Below are 21,174 nucleotides of genomic sequence, written 5' to 3'. Positions count from 1 at the left end.
GAGTACAAGAATTTGGTGAACAATTTCATCTCATGGTGCAGAGAAAACCATCTTCTGATCAGTACAGCTAAAACCAAAGAGATGATAGTGGATTTCTGGAGGTCCAGGCCTCACCTGCAACCTGTAACCATCAACGGGGAGTGTGTAGAGGTGGTTCAGACCTATAAGTACCTGGGTCTACAGCTAAGGTTGTTTAATATCTGCAGGAAGCTGCTGGACATGTTCTACCAGACTATCGTTACCAGTGTCCTCTTCTACGCTGTGGTGTACTGGGGAGGCAGCACTAAGAAGAAGGACACCTCCATGTGAGGAACTTAGTGGACTGTGGTTATATATATATATAACGGTACGGTCACGGTAAGGGCATCACAGTTCGGTGCACGCAGTCATATGGTGAATACGTCTGAGTGAGTTCTAAAAAAAGAAAAAGTCGAGTCCTCATTTCAGTCCAGGTGGCGGTAATGAGCCTCAACGCGTACAGAAGAAGAAAAACAGACGAAGAAGAACAGTAATGGTGTGGATCACCATTCAGCTCAGGTGAGCAGACAACTATGTTCATTATTAGTGTGGATTTGGAAGAGCTGCCGGCTTCATTTAAATCACCACTTTGGTTTCCCGGTGCAACATAACGGCGATTGCACGCAAGTGGTGGACCGGACAAAAACTGTCTGCTAGCGATGTTTTGCGGAGGTGCGGTACGTAGCTGGAAACACATCAAACATGATAACGCACATAAGACGACATCACCCTGACATGTCTGTCACTGGTGCGAGGAAAACAAAACGTGTATGTGATAAGTTAGTTTAGTTAGTTTCTTAAAATGAAGTTACCAAAGTTGTCAGTTTCTACCTGACTACCTCAGTTTATCCCTACAAGAAGTTGTGCCCGTTCTTTTCATCTGAATGAACAAAATGAATGAATGGTATGAGAAATATCCAAAAAAGGTTCAAAAAAGGCAACTGGACTTGTAGAGTTTTTTTTCAGAAGACGTTTCACCACTCATCCAAGTAGCTTCTTCAGTTCTGGGGGACTGGAGGGAAGTCTGAGGTTTAAATAGGAACTCCTCCTGAAAAAACTCGTTAAGGGAAATTAGCTGCACCAGTTTCTGGTTATTAGCATAACAAGCAAGTTTTTTCAGGAGGAGTTCCTATTTAAACCTCAGACTTCCCTCCAGTCCCCCAGAACTGAAGAGGCTACTCGGATGAGTGGTGAAACGTCTTCTGAAAAAAAAACCTCTACAAGTCCAGTTGCCTTTTTTGAACCTTTTTTGAACCTTTTTTGGATATACCATGACCTGGATGACTGAGAACCTTCACAGACAATGGTATGAGAACCCTCCAAGTGAATTTGTTTTTTGTTTTATTCTATTTTTTACTTTAATTTTTTTACTTTTATACTCAGGAGGTGGTTTTTAGTTTTTGGAATCTGTTAAAATAAATGAAAAAAAAAGCTAGTTTTATACATGTGTGAGTTTTTGTTGCTTTTTTCCGTTGTACCGAACCTGTACCGAACCGTGACTTGTGTGTACCGTTACACCCCTACTATCTACAGTTTAATTTAATTGTACTTAGGGATGCACCGAATATTCGGGCACAAAAAAATTTCGGCCGAAAATGACCCAAAAGTGCATTTTCGGTTTTCGGTGGAAAGACTTTTATCACCGAAAGAACAAGACCGAAACAGGATGTTGTGATGACGCAAGCAAAAACCGCACGTGTGGACGTATTTCAATAAATAAAGTATTATATAAATATTTTATAAATTCCCAGTGATAGTGATTTGCATTTAATATATCACCTCAACTCCAAACATCCAAGCAAGGACGTTTCCCAGTGATGGTGCAGGGGTACCAAACATGTAGCGATGACCGGTAGATCGCAAAGGCAGTGTGGGTCGATCGCGTGCCATTGGGGGGGGGGGGGAATATATTTTTTTTAAATGTTAGTCTGATCATTTATCTGCTGCACCTCCAAAACAAACAGCAAGACAAACGTTCATCTTTTTTTTTCTGTTTTTTCACTTTTTGTTGCGGCGTGCCCGTTCAGCGGCACACATCGACAGCCATACGCAACTGCAACTAAAGGTTGAATTATGCTTCCGCGTAGTGATCACGCAATGATCACGCAATGGTCACGCAATGGTCACGCAATGGCCACGCAGTTGCTTGGACGCAGTGTGAGACCGTGATGGTTCTGCGTGGGGTTTACGTGTCGAAATGCATGCCACACCGGTAGAGGGCGCTATGGTTTTTTGTGACCGACCGACCGACACTCTTGTGACTATCTCGCCTCGTTATTTACCTTCCGGCTTTTGCCGTAGTCACAGTGTACGATGGACACCGAGACAGAGAGACTGGCGTTGGAGCTCCAAATTATTCAAGCAGAGGAAGAAATACTTCTATTGCAAATTAGGGCACGACAAAGGAGACAATGATGTTTATGAGTGGAAACCGGAAAAGCGGTCTCCAGCGGATGTAGTTAGCGGACCAATCACAGCCAATGCCGCTGCGTTGCTGCTGCGTTGCTGTTGCGTCGCCTCGACGCGCGTCGAGGATTTTTGGGAGGTGCGCGTCTGGCCCTTGCGTAGGACGCACGGGGGTCCGCAAGGACGCAATAGGTCCGCAATAGGTCCGTACGCACGGACGCGCTGTGTCAACGCGGAAGCATAATTTCGGCTTAAGACTACATATTTCTTAAAGGGACAGCGCTATTTTTCTAAAGGTGCAGTGCACCAATTTTTCGTACTAAAAATAAAAACAAATATTCTCAGTCTAACTGCACAGTGGATCGATGCTGATTTCCAGCTGCAAAAGCTTCTGCTCTATTTAACATGAGTGGGGTCAAGTTAAACATTAATTTAATTTTATATTGTGCTTTGTTGGAATATGCTAAATAATTTTTTTTTATATAATTTTGTAATTGATTTATTCTTTGAAACATTAATATTAATGTATGCAATTGCAATGCATTGATTTTAGTGAGGTTAGTACACAGTCATAGCCATGAATGCAATGGTACTAATAACTGTCATAATAATTTCTTTCGGTGTTTTGGCTTTCGGTTTTCGGCCTCGGGTTCTTCATTTTCGGTTTTCGGTTTCAACCAAGAATTTTCATTTCGGTGCCTCCCTAATTTTACTTAATTTAATCCAACAGAGTCAGTGTGGAGTGGAAAGAGTGGAACTTTCTGTTGGACTGAAGCTCTAAGTTTTGATGCTGGTTGTTGAAACAGTAAATATTATCAGCTGTACTCACCAGTATTTGAGTCAGATGTTGAGAAAGAACAGGTGAACTTAGTTGAATTTTCTTCAGACAGAAACACAGATTTGTCTGGACTGCATGCAGCTCTGCCGTTGCTCTGACAAACTTTGACTTTCATTTCAGGAAAGTGACGTTGAATGTGGTCTTTACACTTTGACCGATCCTCTGACTGCAGCTCTGTTTGTCTTTACAGACATGATCAGTTTAAAATGTATTGAGATTTTTACTTTTTTCATTTCCTGGTGTGAATTTATTGCAGCTCATTAAAAGAATGTAAATGTGTGTATCCAAAAAAGGTTTAAAAAGTGTTGGCCCATGTACTACAGGCACTAAATATTAGTAGTAGTAGTAATAGTCATAAAAAAATTAATTATCAGTAAAAATAATTATTAAATAATTAGATCTGAATTACTTGATCACCTCGGGGCACCACCCTTCGGAGAAGGGAAAAGATAGCCAATTTATCAAATCAGTCTCATATTTACTAAACTGTCGGTTTGCATTTCTGATTAATAATTAACTTAATAGCTATAACTAAAATTACCACATTAACAACTAGTTAAAGTTGAAGGAATTTGGAGTTCTTGACAGTGAGGTTGGCAAAATTCATTCTTGTGTAGCATTAAACAGACAACATGTATGTTTTAAAAGATATTTATTACAAGAATAAAAGTAAACATACAATTTAACTACAGTGTACTTTATACAGTGGTGTGTGTGTGTGTCTGTGTGAGAGCAGGTGTGTCAAAATGACTGCTGAGAGCTTGAGGCCTTAAACAATGAAAACAAAATGGCTGACCAAGTAGGGACACTAAGACCATGTGCTGGCTGAGTGCATGTGCGGAATGTGATATGAGTGTTTTATGAGGTGCCACGTTAGCAAGAGACCCTGAGTCTATGTGCTGCACAATCTAAACTAACATCAACTTAATGTGGCAGAGCCAACTATAATATAACCTTACCATCACATCAACTCAATAAAAATAAATATTACATCAAATAAAGTTCATAGTTCATGCTTAGCTTAGCTTGGCTATGCCCAGGCTATACTACCAGTTCTGGTGAAAAAGTCGATTTCTGGCGTGTTGCTTCTTTAGCTGGCGGTTCCTGATGGAAGGGCCAAGCTGGGAAGTCTTTGCTGTGTGGTCCTGATGGCAGACGTTGGATGGAAACTGGCCACTCCTTGAAGTCCTTAGAATTAGCTTGTTAGCAGCTCGGTGCTAACTAGCCATGTGGCTCCTGTTGGTTGGTGGTTTAGCAGGTCTCCAGCGTGGAGATGAGCTGAAGAAGAGAGTCAGAGAGACGAGAGGGGACAAGGCCCGAGCAGAAATTTTATATGACCTGATGACCTCACATGCCACAGTCGGCCAGTGATAACTGCTGGACCAGTTTTCACACCTGGAGGATTGTGGGACTTAGAGTCCTGGTGCTTCCTTTGTTTCCAAGACAAAAAAAATCAAGTGTTCACAACTTGGTTATGCATGGTGAGCTTCCATCGCTCACCACCAGATTCAGGTCCCAACAAAAGGCAACGACTTGAGAAGATGTTTCAGTACTCATCCGAGTAGCTTCTTCAGTTCAGAACTGAAGTCACGTGACTTAAAGCTAAAAATAGTCGATGAGTTTAATTAAACGGAGCGTTGACTGAAGTTGAAGGTGCAGCAGCTCTAAATACAGATCAATCTTTTCTTAAAGTCTATGAAAACGAAGACTGTATCCATTCACTACTTGTAGTTTGGACAACACATTTATTGGATGCTAAATTAAAATCCATCCGACACAAAGAAATAGTACAGTAGATGGAGGTGTGTGAATAACAGTGAATAAAATCCAAAGCAGGAGCCGTCAGTGTCTGAACATCTCCTGTGAGGCATAGGTCATGTAGAGGAAGCCGTCCTCATTCAGGTCCTTGTACACCTGATCCATGGTGAGGGACATTCTGGCCAGGCTGCTGTTGTTGATGAGCAGGTAGAAGTCCTGGCTGGGCAGCAGAGCCATCCGGTTCCTGAGAGAAGACAAGAGACAAAGACATTAAAATGAGAAACACAGGATGACATTGATCATCTGCTCTGGTTCACATTCCTTTCAAATTTCTAGGAATTTAAAACCCAGCAGGTACAATGATGTAATAACACCTTTTAGTTCCACACAGAGAACGTCTGTGTGTTAGCTTCTACTAATATGATACGACTAAAATAACTAAATTCACTCTAACACTGAACAGAAACTATATGAAATCTCCACATTTACAATCATCTGTAACACCTGGATGCTACGATAATGAGATGTTAGCAAGAGTTCACTAATAATAGTTAGCCTCAATCACAGGAACATATTTTAATACGAAATCAAATATCTTTCACGTGACTATACTATTGATCAAAGTTTTGTCAGTGCTGATTATGAAAGATGTTTTTTCTAAATTATTATTCCTAGTGTTGTGTCAGATTTAATTATAGATCTGTTAAAGGTTTCCAACACCCACTTAGAGCAGAAGAGGAGCTCTGAGGTGGAGCAGCTCTCACACTCTGAAGACCACATCCACCTCCTCCAAAGCTTCTCCTCCCTGAAAGCTGCTCCACCCACCAAGGACTGGACAGAGGTCAGTGTCCGTCCACCATCATATGAGGGGACTGTGGTGAGAGCTGTGACTCGGCTGGAGGAGACACTCAGTAAAGAGGCTCCAGCAGTATGCAGTGGATGTGACTCTTGATCCACCACATCCTGAACCCCATTCTGTCTGATGATGGAAAACAAGTTCACTGTGGAGACATGAGGAAGAATCTTCCAGACAACCCAGAGAGATTTTCTAAATGTGTTTGTGTTTTAGGAAAGAAGAGTTTCTCTTCAGGCAGATTTTACTTTCAGGAGCAAGTTGAAGGAAAACCTAAATGGACGTTAGGAGTGGCCAGAGAATCGATCAACAGGAAGGGATTAATCCCGCTGATTCCTCAGAATGGTTTCTGGACTGTAAGTTTAATGTACGTACGTAATGTGTATCCTGAGAAGATGGGCGTGTTTGTGAATTATGACGAGTGAAAAAAGTGATAAAGAAAAAACTTTCAACTTTAAAATCCATAGTTCATCTCCAACCTTAACTAAGATCTGGAGAATGTCAGCCTAAAGTTTATAGAGACGTGTCTACAGTCATGTTCAGTATATCCATGCAAAGACTTTTTAAATACAGCATTCAAAGAAATTGTTATTGTTTAAAATGTACCATCATTTTATCAAATATCTGCTTCAGGGTGTCCAGGAGGTGGAGACAGAGACCAAGGTAAACATATAGATCAGGCGTTCAGTCAGAAGGCAAAGAAAATGACCAAGATATAAGTTGGCCCAGGGACAGAGCATGGGGTCCAGATAGTTCAGGGGGTTGGCTCGGAAGGAAAGCAGACTGGAGAGGTCATATTTGAAGACCATCAGGAGGCTGGTCAGGAGGCTGGCAGCAGTGACGATACAAAACAGAGATATTCAAACTGTTGAAGCTGATTCATTTAAGTCGAGAAAGCAGCTCATTCAAACACACTTCTTCCTAATTCAGGAATAGAGAATAAGTCCTGGGTGCAAAGAAAATAACTTGATTCATTGAATGGTTCAGAAGTAAGATTAAAGTAGATATCATTTAATGTTTTGGCTGGTTGCTGTATATGAACATAGAAATAAAAGTTATCTTAGTCACAACAATAGTACTTAAGCAATGAACACTAGGCATCATGGGAAGACTACCAACAAAACTATGAGAAGGTTCAGTGACGATGTGACCATGGTTCAGTTCAACAAATTATAAGCTACATCAAAAAGAACATTTATAAACTTAACCATAAACATAGAGAGGGTGTCTGCCTCCTGAACCCAAACTGGTGAACCATGAACTTCTGTGCTTACTTTTAAGCACTTTTTTAAGCACTTTTATGTTAAGACTGTTCTCTCACTGATGCAGACGTCTGAACACCTATAAAATGACCATTTAGAAAGGAATTTGTTGTGAAACTGAAAGTTATTTTACATCTGTTTTTAAAAATGTTTCTGATCAAAAAATTAATGAAACCATGTTAAAGGTGGTGACACCAGAAAGAAACATAGTTGACACAACCCAGTACACAGCTCTTTAATTGCAGCTCATTTTACAATCATCACAAATTACACACGTGTTTTTCATGGTGGATCCATCACTAGGTGTTACAGGGTGAAGAGTTTCATGAATCAACAGTGAAAAAACATTAAATCAAGTAAAAGGTAAAAGTCCAACAACCATTAAATCTATACTGATACATTAAAGAATGAAGGAATGAACACATTAATGAAAGAAAACAAGTTGATGAGAACATTTTTACCATAATTCACAATAAAATCTTTTTATTCCAGAATAATCAGTTTGTACCGTATCTCTCTAATCCATTGATATCTTTGTGTTCACAGCTGTACCAGTATTGTAGTATTAAAGCATATATGTACAGAGTGTGAATAAAGTGTGAAGATCAATAAGTTCATTCATTGATCTCAAAGCTTCATCATTAAATGGATCAGACAGTTTGATTGACAGGACAGATGATCAGAGGTGATGAGTTTTTACCACCATGATTCAGACTAGGACTAAAGAATGGGTAAAGTTTGTCAGTGAAGGAGCAGCCAGTAAAGGAGTAGATAAGAGCTGCAGTATCTACATCATGAAAGGAGACCAGACCCTCCTCATAATCCACAAACACCCCCACCTTCTCAGGACGAGAATGAAGAGAGAGACTGACTAAAGGATCAGCACAGGCCTTGTATTCATTTCTATTGCTCAACCATACAATCCAGAAACCATTCTGAGGACTTGGTGTAACTTCTCCCTTCCTGTTGATTGACTCTCTGGCCACTCCTAGACACCATTTAAACTTTCCTTTGACCTCAACCTGAAAGTAAAATCTACCTGAAGAGAAACTCTTCTTTCCTAAAACATTAACACATGTAGAAAATCTCTCTGGGTTGTCTGGAAGCTTCTTCTTCTCATCACTATGATTCACTTGTTTTCCATCATCAGACAGGATGAGGTGAGGATGTGCTGTATCAGGATCAAGAGTCACATCCACTGCATACTGCTGGAGCCTCTTCAGCTCAGCCTCAAGCAGCTTCTTCATGTCTTTACTCAGTGTCTCTTCCAGCTGAGTCACAGCTCTCATCACAGTCCACTCATATGATGGTGGACAGACACCATCAGGGAGGTATTTGGAGAGCTGCGCCACCTCAGAGCTCCTCTTCATCAGCTCAGAGACTTCCTGTTCCAGGTCTTTGATGAAACCTTCAGCCTGTTTCTCTGATGTTTTCTGTTTGTCTTCGATCTCCTTTATGAGCTGGTTCAGGCCTCTCTCAACAGACTCCTTCAGAGCAGTGAAGACCTGAACACATTCTGCTGTCTTGCTGTCTGCAGCGTCTTTACTCATCGTCACTGACTCTTTCATCTCCTCAATCTTCAGTCGTCTCTTCTGGATCATCTGCTGAATTTCATCCTCTGTCTTCAGCAGTGACACTGTCAGATGAGAGGGAACTTCTCCTGGTTTGGCAGCTTGTTGAGTTTCATGTGTGAACTCAGCAACCATCCCACTGATGAAATTCTCAGTCACTTTCTTACACACTGGACACTGGAACATGTCATTTTGATCCCAATGTTTAATGATATCGCGTCTATGGAGGCTGTGTCCACATGGTGTAGTGGACAACTCATCTTCAGATCTCTGACAGCTGTTATCAGACATGTCTACACACTGACAACAAGAGAGAAAGAAAAAAAATAAGTAGAGATTTATTTATCATTGCTGAGTTATTGAACTTGTAAAGAAACATGCTGTTCTACAGTTTAATTTAATTTCAGTTTAATTAATTTGACAGTGTGAAGTGGAAATAGTGGAACTTCCTGTTGGACTGAAACTCTAAGTTTTGATGCCAGTTGTTGAAAAACAGTAAATATTATCAGCTAGTACTCACCAGTATTGAGTCAGATGTTGTGAAAGAACAGCTTGTGCAGCTCGTCTGGACTGCAGCTCTGCAGGGGTTCTGAGAAACTTTCACTTTCATTTCAGGAAAATGACGCTGAACATACTTCCTGTCACGAGTGTCCAGTCCTATGTATATGAATCTGCGGATACGGACCGATCAGGCTGAGCACGTACAGCCTCAGATGCGCAAATCCACAAATGCGTGTTGCCTTTAAGTGTCACCGGGAAAATGGGAAATGTTGGCTTTAGGCGGAGTCAGATATATCTTTCCTATGGTAATTTTTCATTTCCACAGTGACTTAACCTTGCATTAGAGTCATGCATTACCATTGGATTGTTCTGTGTATACTGGTTTAAGTTTAGTACTTAACAGAGTGTGATCTGACCACGGTGGAGAGAATGTTGGAGTGGCACATTTAATATTGACTTTTCATGACCCTGACAATGGATGTTTTATTGCAGGCAAAAGTGTGCACAACCAAAGTGTTGTTGGTGCTTAGCATACAAAATATATTAAAGCACACTGAAACCATATTATACCACTAATATTTAACATCTTAATTCACACAGGCTAGAGAGACTATGGTGTGATCGCAGTGTTTTTGCGCCATCTGGAGGAGCAGGGCTTCATGGATGTAAGCAACACATTGCACTTGTTCCACTGCCATTATGTTTTCTTGCCTCATCTGCAAGTCAACCTTGACATATTTAGGCAAGGATGGGACAATCACCCAACTCCCAACTCCGTTCCATCTGGAGGTCTAAGCAGTACAGCCTTAAAACAAAGATGCTCATATATAACAGCAGTGTCAAGTCTGTTCTGCTATATGGTTCAGAGAACTGGCAAGTGGTCAAAACAGACACTAGAAGACTGCAAGTGTTCCACAACTCATGCCTCAGGCGAATATGCCAGATCTTTTGGCCAAACAAAATCTCCAACAATGAGCTGTACAACAAAACAAGGAGCCGGACCATCACCGAGGACAGCTGAGATGGCTAGGACATGTGCTGAAAATGGAGCAGAAGCGTTTCCCAAAGGTCGCCTTAAGATGAACACCAGCAGGCAAGAGAAAACCTGGGAGACCCAAAACCACCTGGCACACAACTGATACGCAAGAGCTGGATCAGATGAACTTGTCACGGTAAGAGGCCCAGCACGCTGCCAAGGACTGAATGCAGTGGAGAGAGCTCATTGAAGCCTTATGCCCCATCAGGGGCAAAGAGGGGTAAGTAAGGGACAATCACCCAATGTGAACTGATCAGAACTTCACACCAAACCAGCTCTGGGTGCATGATTATAGTAACTTCAGAAGTTTTCTACAAATGTGGAACACATTCCACATATTGACTGGGAGGACAGTGCCATTGTTCAAGATCCACACATCGACCTGCAAGAACCAGAACTAGACAGCCCACTCTCAGACCAGCAAATGGAAATCCTGCAGGAAACCATAGATCCTCTACAACCTTCTGAGTCAAGTGGCATGGACGTTTACTTGTGTACAGTGCAGTATGTGGAAACTTTACTTGAGACGACCTAGCAGTGGCATTTGTATTGTTAGAAAGCTGTTAGATGTAATAGTCAACTGAGACAACCTCATTCCTAATAAACCAAATACAAATCTTAACATCCTGACTACCACTAGTTCAAATTTGTCCTCTGTGGATTTCATGAATATCTCCCACCCACTGCATACTACTGAAGTAACTCCTTTTGCTATGTACAGAGGATATTCAGAGCTTTTCAATGATACCAAATGTGAAGGGGTGGGGCTTTGATACCTTTCTCTTTCTCATTAAGGAAAATGGTGTCCGTCAGAGGGGGGGATAATAAATCATGATTATCATAAAATGATTTCTAAGAACTTCAGGTTACACTAAGCGGTGTCTCACAGACCTTCCTAAAATCAAGTCAAAGTCCCAACAGAGCTGACACTTAAGCATTTGCTGACTAGAGCCTTAAGAGGATGACTGGGGACTGGAGATGGAGAGGAGGTGAACCCAAGAGTTTAGGAGGTTGGCCTGGAGTCAGAGCAGAAAAGAGAAACCGATCAGTGGATTGGCCTATAGGCACAGCAGAAAAGGGAAACATCTCTTCGCAGCCAGCACAGAAAGCAGACGAGAAGGTTACAGCATAGTGGTTGAATGGTTGGATGTCACCTGGTAAAATCAGTTTTCAAAGAAGGTAGATAGTGGAAATTGTCATAGCTTCTTCTTTTGACTTTTGTTAAAATCTGTACTCCATTTTAGACAGAAAACCATGAAGAACGCCTTTCACTGCAAGATGTTTTATTCAGGATACTGCATCTGCTTGTTGTCCCACCGTAGAGTCCGAATGTGTTTGACAGAGTAGATATGTGACAATAGTTGTGATTCAGGGCAGTCTTGTCCATTAATAGTCTAAACTTATTAGTTCTTTGATACTGATGGGTCAATAGCAATTTGTCAGAAAAGTTTCATTCTGTAAGTATTTATGCTCTGATGTAGGATTAGCTAGCAACATGATCAGCTGTGTACATCATTCCAAACATCATGTTGCTTCAGTAGATTTTATCAAACACTTTCCACCATTTTTCAGCAAAACTGAAAATTTAGACTAAAATTGAAACACACAAATTCACCACAAGTTCATAATCCATGACTTTTCAGCTCATGAGCTTCACATGTACAGTGCAACAAAAGAGCATTGTGGTAAAAATCTGGAGTCATGCTGACAAAATCTACATTAGTCATATCGTAATCTTCAAATTTAATGCTATGTTGGTACATGGTAGACACCACGTGATCAAAGGGGAATGTATACAGTTATTAATGCAGTGGAGAGCTTTCAGCTTTTGCAACAGATTATAGCAAAAAATGTGTCACATGTTCAAAAAAATGTCATAAGCATTATTATTTAACAGACATTGCAGCTAATATATGGACATTTTCATGCTTTAGTATGAGACGTCTGAAAGCCTGTAAAATGACCACTTAGAAAAGAATTTGCAGTGAGACTGAGACTTATTTGCATCTGTTTTAAAAAATATTTCTGACACCAGAAAGAAACATAGTTACTGTATCTCTCTAATCCACTGATATATTTGTGTTCACAGTTATACCTGTATTGTAGTATTAAAGCATATACTGTATATACAGAGTGTGACCAAAGTAAGAAGATCAATAAGTTCATTCATTGATCTCAAATCTTCATCATTAAATAGATCGGACAGTTTGATTGACGGGACAGATGATCAGATGTGATGAGATTTCACCACCATCATTCTTACAGGGACAGAAGTATGGGTAAAGTTTGTCAGTGAAGGAGCAGCCAGTAAAGGAGTAGATAAGAGCTGCAGTATCTACATCATGAAAGGAGACCAGACCCTCCTCATAATCCACAAACACCCCCACCTTCTCAGGACGAGAACGAAGAGAGAGACGCACTGGAGGACCAGCAAGAGCATTGTATTCATTTCCATTTCTCAACCATACAGTCCAGAAACCATTCTGAGGTCTCAGTGGAAGGTTTCCCTTCCTGTTGATTGACTCTCTTGCCACTCCTAGATCCCATTTAGTTTTTCCTTTAACCTGAACCTGAAAATAAAATCTACCTGAAGAGAAACTCTTCTTTCCTAAAACGCTAATATATGTAGAAAATCTCTTTGGGTTGTCTGGAAGATTCTTCCTCACATCACTATGATTCACTTGTTTTCCATCATCAGACAGGATGAGGTCAGGATGTGCTGTATCAGGATCAAGAGTCACATCCACTGCATACTGCTGGAGCCTCTTCAGCTCAGCCTCAAGCAAAGTCTTCATGTCTTTACTGAGTGTCTCCTCCAGCTGAGTCACAGCTCTCACCACAGTCCCCTCATATGATGGTGGACGGACACTGACCTCTGTCCAGTCCTTGGTGAGTGGAGCAGCTTTCAGGGAGGAGAAGCTTTGGAGGAGGTGGAGGTGGTCTTCAGAGCATGAGAGCTGCTTTATCTCAGAGCTCCTCTTCATCAGCTCAAAGACTTCCTGTTCCAGATCTTTGATGAAACCTTCAGCCTGTTTCTCTGTTGTTTTCTGTTTGTCTTCGATCTCCTTTATGAGCTGGTTCAGGCCTCTCTCAACAGACTCCTTCAGAGCAGTGAAGGCCTGAACACCTTCTGCTTTCTCTCTGTCTGCAGCATCATTACTCATCTTCAGTGACTCTTTCATCTCCTCAATCTTCAGTCGTCTCTTCTGGATCATCTGCTGAATTACATCCTCTGTCTTCCCCAGCTCTGCCTTCTTTCCTTCATATCCTTCTTTCAGAGGAACAAGCTCATGTGTCTTGTGGTCTAAAACAAAACAGAGCATGCAGACACATGTCTGGTCGGTCTTACAGAACAGCTCCAGAGGTTTATCGTGCTTCCTACACATCCTGTCTTCCAGGTTGTCCACAGGGTGGATCAGCTGATGTCTTTTCAGGCGTGACACTGTCAGATGAGGCTCCAGGTGAGAGTCACAGTAGGAGAGCAGACACACCAGGCAGGACTTCAGGGCCTTCAGTTTGGTTCCAGTGCAGACGTCACAGGGAACTTCTCCTGGTTTGGCAGCTTGTTGCTCTGAACTGCTGCTGCTGGCTTTCTGTTGAGCTTCATGTCTGAACTGAGCAACCATCTCACTGATGAACGTGTTGATGTCTAGTTCAGGTCTTGTCTCAAACACCTTATTACACATTGGACACTGGAATGTAACATTAGTATCCCAGTGTTGTGTGATGCAGTGTTTGCAGAAGTTGTGTCCACATGATGTAGTGACTGGATCAGTGAACACATCCAGACAGATGGAGCACAGAAACTGATCTTCAGATCTCAGACATCTGGCAGCAGACATGTCTACACACTGACAACAAGAGAGAAAGAGAGAAAAAAATGCAGTTTAAGTAGAGATTTATTGATTATCGATGAGTTATTGAACTTCTAAAGAAACATGCTGTTCTACAGTTTAATTTAATTTCACTTGATTTAATCTGACAGAGTCAGTATGAAGTGGAAACAGTGGAACTTCCTGTTGGACTGAAGCTCTAAGTTTTGATGCTGGTTGTTGAAACACAGTAAATATTATCACCTGTACTCACCAGTATTTAAGTCAGATGTTGAGAAGAACAGATGAACTCAGTTGAATTTTCTTCAGACAGAAACAGAGATTCGTCTGAACTGCAGCTCTGCCGTCGCTCTGACAAAGTTTGACTTTCATTTCAGGAAAGTGACGTTGAATCAGGTTTTTCCAGTTTTACTCCTCCTCTGACTGCAGCTCTGTTTGTCACGGTTTGTTTCCTGTGTCAAGTTCAGATGTGATCAGTTTAAAATGTATTGAGATTATTACTTATTTTACTCTCGGGTGTGACTTTATTGCAGCTCATAAAAAGTCTGTAAATGTGTTTGTTTTTCGATCCTCATCAGCTCCACCAGAGTTCAAACTCTTCTGATAGTTGTTGTTTTTTCTGACCTCTGCTGGACACAGAGAAGAACTACACCAGACTTCACTTCACTTTAATAAACTCTAAAAGTGTTTCTGAACATATTGAGTCTGTTGTAAACTCACATTCAGTTTGGATCATTGCTTCCATCTAGTGACTGAACTGTAGGAAGATCAAATCTGTACTTCAGACCAGGTCACGTTATTCTGTGATACAACTACTGTGAGACTGCAGCCAGGGAGACATTTATTTTCATTGATAACTTATTGATTGATCAGTGTATGAAGTATTTCTGTTGTCATTGTTTTTTGCTCTTTTTGTTTTCTGGGTGAAATAATGAAACTGAAATGAACAACGGGGACGTCATTCCTCTCATGTTCTCATCTGCCATCATGTCTACTTATTTATGACATCTAATACCAAGTGTCTTGGGCTTTACACAATCCATTTGCACCTGGATTCACAGCTTCCTGTGTAGGACGATATTTCTCCTCACCTCTCAGTATCAGCACTGGCTCCCCTCAGGGCTGCATGCTGAGCCCCTTCCTTAGAGATCTTATGCTCGAATCAGACGCTCGAAACAGTGTCGAGCTTTCAAAGCAAAAGTATCACGACAAGATGTTTGGATACCTCGTTTCATCAGTTGAAAAATCACGTGACTCCCCAAATGAAGCTTCATTATGTCACACGCATATCGGCCATCATCGGGACTTGTCACTCCAGTTTTGAATGCAAGGCGGGATTGTCAAACTCACAATGGTTATATGGGCACAGTCCTTCAGGTGGTTGTGGGGTTTTGAGAGGAGGAGAGTTTTACATATGTTACGTAGTTTCACTGATTTAGAATGGGGTGGAGTGAAGTTTAAGGTAAGATTAGTATAACATTACATTAACTTGCATACTCACATTGGCACAGAGGCATTCACACACTATACATTGTTTTACATACCTGTATACATACATAGAAGAGGACCAGACTAAAGCCTAACTCAGCTGAAATGATCTTGTTTTTAAATAAATATCTCTGAACCACCCAAATCCTCTTCCCAGTTTCACAAGCATTTTGTAAAACTACAGCCATCACCATCCCTGGATGCACAAGCATTTCACTTATTTTGTAAATTTATTTTTGTATTTGTAAATCTAAATCTAAAACACAGTATTATATGATGGCAAATTCATACAAGTATATTATTTTCTATAAAAGAAAAAATCAAGCATTTCAAGATGCACATACGTGTAGATAATTTATTGTTAAGAAAACAACTTTCTGTTTCACGACCCTTTCTTTCATGCGAATGCTATGTATAATTTTATCAGCAGATGTCGCCACATTTAACTGTATCAAATACTTCGAAACACCTGAACTATTTCAACACAATTGCTTCAGGTTGATTCAGTGGTTCAGAAAGCTTTGGTTTCTCCATCACTACCCCTCCTCTATACACATGACTGCACCCCCACCCACCCTGGCAACGTTATCATAAAGTTCGCAGGTGATACCACCATAGCAGGACCATCTCAGGAGGCGATGAGACTGCGTACAGGGAAGAGGTGGAGAGACCGACAGAATGGTGCTCCACAAACAATCTCATCCTCAACACTGCTGGTAGAGCTGGTAGTGGACTTCAGGAGGAGAAAAGCAGACATTCAGCCCATTTTCATTAATGGGGACAGAATGGACAGGTTCTCAGACTTCAGGTTCCTGGGCACTCACATTGAGGAGGACCTGTCCTGGACAACAAACAGCACAACACTGCCGAAAAAGGCACAACAGAGACTCTACTTCCTGAGAAAGCTCAGGAAGAACCATCTACCTGAGAAATTGATGGTGTCTTTTTACCACTGCACCGTGGAGACAGTGGTGAGCTACGGCATTTCGCTGTGGTTTGCCAGGTGCACGGCAGCAGAAAGGAAGGCACTGCAGAGGGTCATGAACACAGCAAAAACCACCTATTTGAACTGTAGCCTTCAGGCAGGCGCTTCAGGGCGATCAAAGCCAAAACAAACAGATTGAAAAACAGCTATCCCAGAGCTGTCATTGCACTAACTCTGAACAATCCTGAAAACACTTGAACGTTCAAAGACACTAATGTGTGCAATATTTTTAACTCTGTTACATATTGTGTTAATTTAAATTTTTTTTTTTTAACTTTTGTAGCTATAGCACTAAATCATACTGAATGTGGATAACTGCTACCTCAATTTTGTTGTGTCCTGTACAATGACAATAAAGTGATTGATTCTGATGAATAATTATGTAAAGATTAAAAAAAAAAAAAATCCCATTTTAACACATAATAGAAACATGGTACTTTAAGGCTCCAACAAGCTGGATAAAAGCATCTTTGCAGTGTTCTTCAGTCCAGTTTTTCCAACCTACATTCCAAACTTTTCTCAAGTTGTTGCATTCAGTATCTTCCTGGTGGTGGCTCTTGAGAGAAAATGTGACAGAGGAGCATCCTCACAGGATGCAACGTGAGGACATTCCACAGGGAGTAAAAATACTTCTCAGACATGTGACACGTGACTTGAAGCTTAAAAACAGTCGATGAGTTTGATTAAACGGAGCTTTGACTGAAGTTGAAGGTGCAGCAGCTTTAAATACAGATTCATCTTTTCTATGAAAATGGATGAAGATTGCATCCATGCACTACACGTAGTTTGCACAACACATTTATTGGATACTAAATTAAAATCCATCCAACACAAATATTACAATATATACAGATGTTTTGTATTTACAGGAGATGGAGGTGCATGAATAACAGTGAATAAAATCCAAAGCAGGAGCCGTTAGTGTCCGAACATCTCCTGCGAGGCATAGGTCATGTAGAGGAAGCCGTCCTCGTCCAGGTGGTCCTTGTACACCTGAGCCATGGTGAGGGACATGCTGGCCAGGCCGCTGTTGTTGATGAGCAGGTAGAAGGCCTGGCTGGGCAGCAGAGCCATCCGGTTCCTGAGAGAAGACGAGAGACAAAGACGTTAAATCGAGAAACAAGGGAAGCTGTTCATCAGTTGCTCTGGTCCACATTCCTTTTGGATTTCTAGGAATTTAAAATCCTGCAGGCACAGTCATGGAATACCACTATCCCACAATGCATTGCTCAGCTCCGTGAACAACAAACCGCTGCACAAAGAACGTCTTACCTTCTGCTAATATGATACGACTAAAATAACTGAATTCACTCTAACACTGAACAGAAACCATATTAAATCTCCACATTTACAATCATTTGCAACACCTGGTTGCTACGATAATGAGATGTTAGAAAGATACCGCTAATAACAGTTAGCCTCAACGACAGGAATATATTTTATCTATATTTTTTATGTATTTTTTGCAATTTCCCCATTGTGGGACTAAAAGATTTTCTCAATCTTTACCTGATGATATTATTTTTTAGTAACCGTGAGTGAATTCCAACACTTTTGACGCGTGGGTTTCAGTTATTTTAATCATTCCTGGCAGCAGGAGACAAAGTTGCTGGGAATGAATGTCAACATTGTGAAGCTAATCGCTGGATTTATGTTGATGAGTCGTTGCAGCCATGTGTAATCTATGAACACTGGAAAGGAAGTGGATTTGTTGTGTGGATTCATTGTCTTTATGGGACTGGACTGGACTTCATCTCATCAAGAGGACAGAAATAAGACAATTTAATCCTATTAAATATCCTCTTTTAGGACAGATTATACTTTTTAAAAACCCGTCTGTTTTAAAATTCGAAACATCTCGATCTGACTTTTCCCTGAAATTCAGATGATACGGCTGAAATGTGAAAGTCACCAGATGCTGAGCCACAAGTCTCCATGTGACGGAGACATCACAGGACGGTCGGAGGCTGCAGTCACAAGAGATTCTTTAGCTCCGTTGGGTTGAGGGATCTAATCTCTGCAGCTTCTAAAATAAATCACACCAATTTCAGGAATAATAATCAAAAGTGATGTAACAGTTGCTCAACAGTCGGACCATCGCACAGTTCAGCTTCTGTCGAGTCATCGTGACCGACAAGATGTGAAGTCAAGTACCGGGACTGGAGAGAATTCAGAAATTTAAGTTGAGATTCACTTTTAGCTGCATTTCCAGGAAATAAATGCCCCCTTCAGCTGGCATCTACTCTGAATGTCAGTGTAAAAGTTACAACAAAATACAAATTCTGGAGATGTTCTATACTTCTGGGCATTTCAAGTTAGCTTTAAGAAAAAAAAAATAGAAATACAATAGTATTTTATTTAATTTAAAATGCAAAAACTAAAAAAGCTTAAGTAAATTTATCTTTCATCCTTTAATTTAAGTCTGATATTAACTTTATCTTTGTCATTTCATATTAAAGAATAAATGAAAGGTTTCTTCTCTTTATTTTTTTGGTTGTTTTTACAGTTTTTGTTTCTGGTTTAAAGTCAAACTAGAAATAACAAAACGTTGAATGCGGCTTTAAAAATAAACAAAAACATTTTCCTCTTTGAGTTTTTTTTTTTTATGCGTGACCCTAAACTGATTATTTGGGACTTTTTTACTTCAACAAACAGTAAAGAACATTTTTTAACTTTCCGTTTTACAGATAAACAATCTGTGCCGACCCATGAGTTTACAATAAACCTGAGACTGAAACTTTCCAGCAAATAGTCGCCTCCGATCATAGTCAGAGCTTTCACCTGATGATGGTGACGAACTGGGTCACGGTGAGTTCGTGCGGAACCAGGAACTTGGTTTTATCCAGGGGGGGCAGGAACTTCTCCCTCTCGTAGCGCTCGATGATGACCTGCGAGCCGGTGAACAGCTGATCAAAAATAAACACAAAAACTTTCACACACATACGGTCATCGGTATTACCAGGACTCGCCGGGACTCATCGGGATTACCGGGACTCGCCGGGATTACCGGGACTCATCGGGATCCCCGGAAGTCACCGGGGCACTTACCGGGATCTTGTTGGGGAATTTGGACCTGATCCCCGCCACTTCTTGTTTCCGCGTGGCTGAACAGAGAGAAGAAAAGAAAGAGTCCGTGAGCTCTGGGAACGTTTCTAATGGGTTGTGGGTGAATGTGGGAGACGTTTACCGAAGCTCTTCCTCTGTTTGAACGGTTTGTTCTGCAGCTGGCTCTTGTCGAAAGGAGGCATGCTGGGCGCTGGGATCGGGGATCGGGGTGGCCGGTGTGCGCTCCGGGCGCGGCGGCGGCGGTTAAATAGAGAGCAGCTGTGGCGCATCAGCTGATTAGCACATGGCCATGGTCACAGAGAGAATCGTCCGCGGGTTTAATCGAATCAGAGCCGCAGCGAAGAGCTCCGGATGACTGCACACAGGGGCCCAGGGCAGGTCCGGTCCGAGTAGCTCCAGGGACCGAGGGCAGCAGGGGCACCTGATGTTTACATACTTTCACTGGCCAGTTCAGTGTACCGAATGCATTCTATTATAACAGTCCTACACTAAGTCCTCTCTCCATTTTCAATTTTTCAACGGTAGAAAGATGAGAGCAACTTTTTATTTTGAAAATCCAGCATATCTGAGAATCCAGCATATCTGAGGATCTCTTTTGTACTGTATTATATGTCGGACCCCAGGAAGAATAGATGCAGTTCTGCTGCAGCTAATGGGGATCCAAATAAAACAATAAACTTACCTTTAACGTTTAGCAGGTTCTATTTTGAAAGTCCAGACAACCTCTCTACTGCCTGTAAGTAGTTTCTCCTGATGTTGTGAGGAGTTGGACTTCTTGTGAAAGTTTTCTCTCGAGCCTCTTCATTAGCTTTTATTTTCAAGTTGAACCCAAATGACGAGTTCATTGGGTTCTATTTTGAAAGTCTAGCATCTCTAGTCTAGCTCTTATTCTTATAATCTGACATACACACTGTCCCTCCTATTGGTCTCTGTTAAGTAATGCATCTTAATACAGTAGTCGAGCAGTAAATCTTGTCTTGGAGTTCCACAAGGCTCCAATTAAGGTCCTCTTATTTTTACCTTTAAGAGTATGTAGACTGATTTGTTTGTCAGTTCCTTCCTCAAACCAAACACCTGTGTATTTTTACACCCTTTAGGACAAATCAACAACCTATATACATCCACTGGCCAAAACATTAGGTACACTAGTGAAAACAGTCTGATGGCAAATCTAGTCTTCATGAAGGTTCTGATTTCCGGCATTAGTTTCATATAACAGAGAAGCTGTTAGTTCATCTGTTTTTATCATTCTGTAGTACCATTGAACTGACACCTGTTCCTATTATTTGGGCCACCCTGTTTGAGTCAGTGGGCTGCTGACAAAACGAATCATTATCTCTTAACTAATAGAAAGAAGTCAAATTATTCAGTATTTTACAAAAAAGAAAATAAATAAATTAATATAAGTATATAATCTATGTCCAGTTCATTAGGTACACTACTGAATGGATTCTAATCTAAATAATGTTGAGTTAATGCTGAAACATCATCAGAAAGGTGGTAATTCAACTGGATGAAAATATTAGAGGATGGAGTTTGTGGTGCTATTAAACTGGATT

General features: G+C 41.0%; 3 protein-coding genes across 4 annotated transcripts in view; 1 reads left to right on the top strand and 2 right to left on the bottom strand.

Moving 5' to 3' along the window:
* LOC311501147 (E3 ubiquitin-protein ligase TRIM21-like) overlaps window positions 1-21,174 on the top strand; it is a 233,948-nt gene that overhangs the window by 72,276 nt on the left and 140,498 nt on the right. The window lies entirely within an intron of this gene.
* LOC311501017 (E3 ubiquitin-protein ligase TRIM21-like) lies at window positions 7,526-14,275 on the bottom strand. The gene is made up of 2 exons (XM_084562665.1): window positions 12,512-14,275; window positions 7,526-7,855 (listed from the first exon to the last, which is right to left on the bottom strand). The coding sequence occupies exons 1-2, from the start codon at window positions 14,083-14,085 to the stop codon at window positions 7,786-7,788; spliced, it is 1,644 nt and encodes a 547-aa protein (XP_084418791.1). The 5' UTR covers window positions 14,086-14,275; the 3' UTR covers window positions 7,526-7,785.
* Window positions 17,332-19,864, bottom strand: map1lc3c (microtubule-associated protein 1 light chain 3 gamma). 2 transcript variants are annotated; one of them, XM_084563045.1, is made up of 4 exons: window positions 19,737-19,864; window positions 19,598-19,653; window positions 19,331-19,455; window positions 17,332-17,630 (listed from the first exon to the last, which is right to left on the bottom strand). In XM_084563045.1, the coding sequence occupies exons 1-4, from the start codon at window positions 19,795-19,797 to the stop codon at window positions 17,468-17,470; spliced, it is 405 nt and encodes a 134-aa protein (XP_084419171.1). In that variant the 5' UTR covers window positions 19,798-19,864; the 3' UTR covers window positions 17,332-17,467. The 2 variants fall into 2 exon arrangements, with proteins under 2 accessions (XP_084419171.1, XP_084419172.1); XM_084563046.1 differs by having other exon boundaries at window positions 19,331-19,437; window positions 19,737-19,860.

The sequence above is a fragment of the Chelon labrosus genome (genome assembly GCF_963514085.1).
Source record: "Chelon labrosus genome assembly, chromosome: 2".
Classification (NCBI taxonomy): Eukaryota; Metazoa; Chordata; class Actinopteri; order Mugiliformes; family Mugilidae; genus Chelon; species Chelon labrosus.
Note: the sequence above shows the minus strand (reverse complement) of the source record. Positions and strands in the feature narration are given on the sequence as shown.

Excerpts from the sequence above, each read along its gene's own strand:
- LOC311501017 (XM_084562665.1), bottom strand. The coding sequence starts at position 14,085 with ATGTCTGCTGCCAGATGTCTGAGATCTGAAGATCAGTTTCTGTGCTCC. Across the intron at positions 7,856-12,511 it reads AAACTTTACCCATACTTCTG|TCCTAGTCTGAATCATGGTG; the intron begins TCCCTGTAAGAA and ends CCCATTCTTTAG.
- map1lc3c (XM_084563045.1), bottom strand. The coding sequence starts at position 19,797 with ATGCCTCCTTTCGACAAGAGCCAGCTGCAGAACAAACCGTTCAAACAG. Across the intron at positions 19,456-19,597 it reads AATTCCCCAACAAGATCCCG|CTGTTCACCGGCTCGCAGGT; the intron begins GTAAGTGCCCCG and ends ATTTTTGATCAG. Across the intron at positions 17,631-19,330 it reads CAGTTCGTCACCATCATCAG|GAACCGGATGGCTCTGCTGC; the intron begins GTGAAAGCTCTG and ends GTCTTCTCTCAG.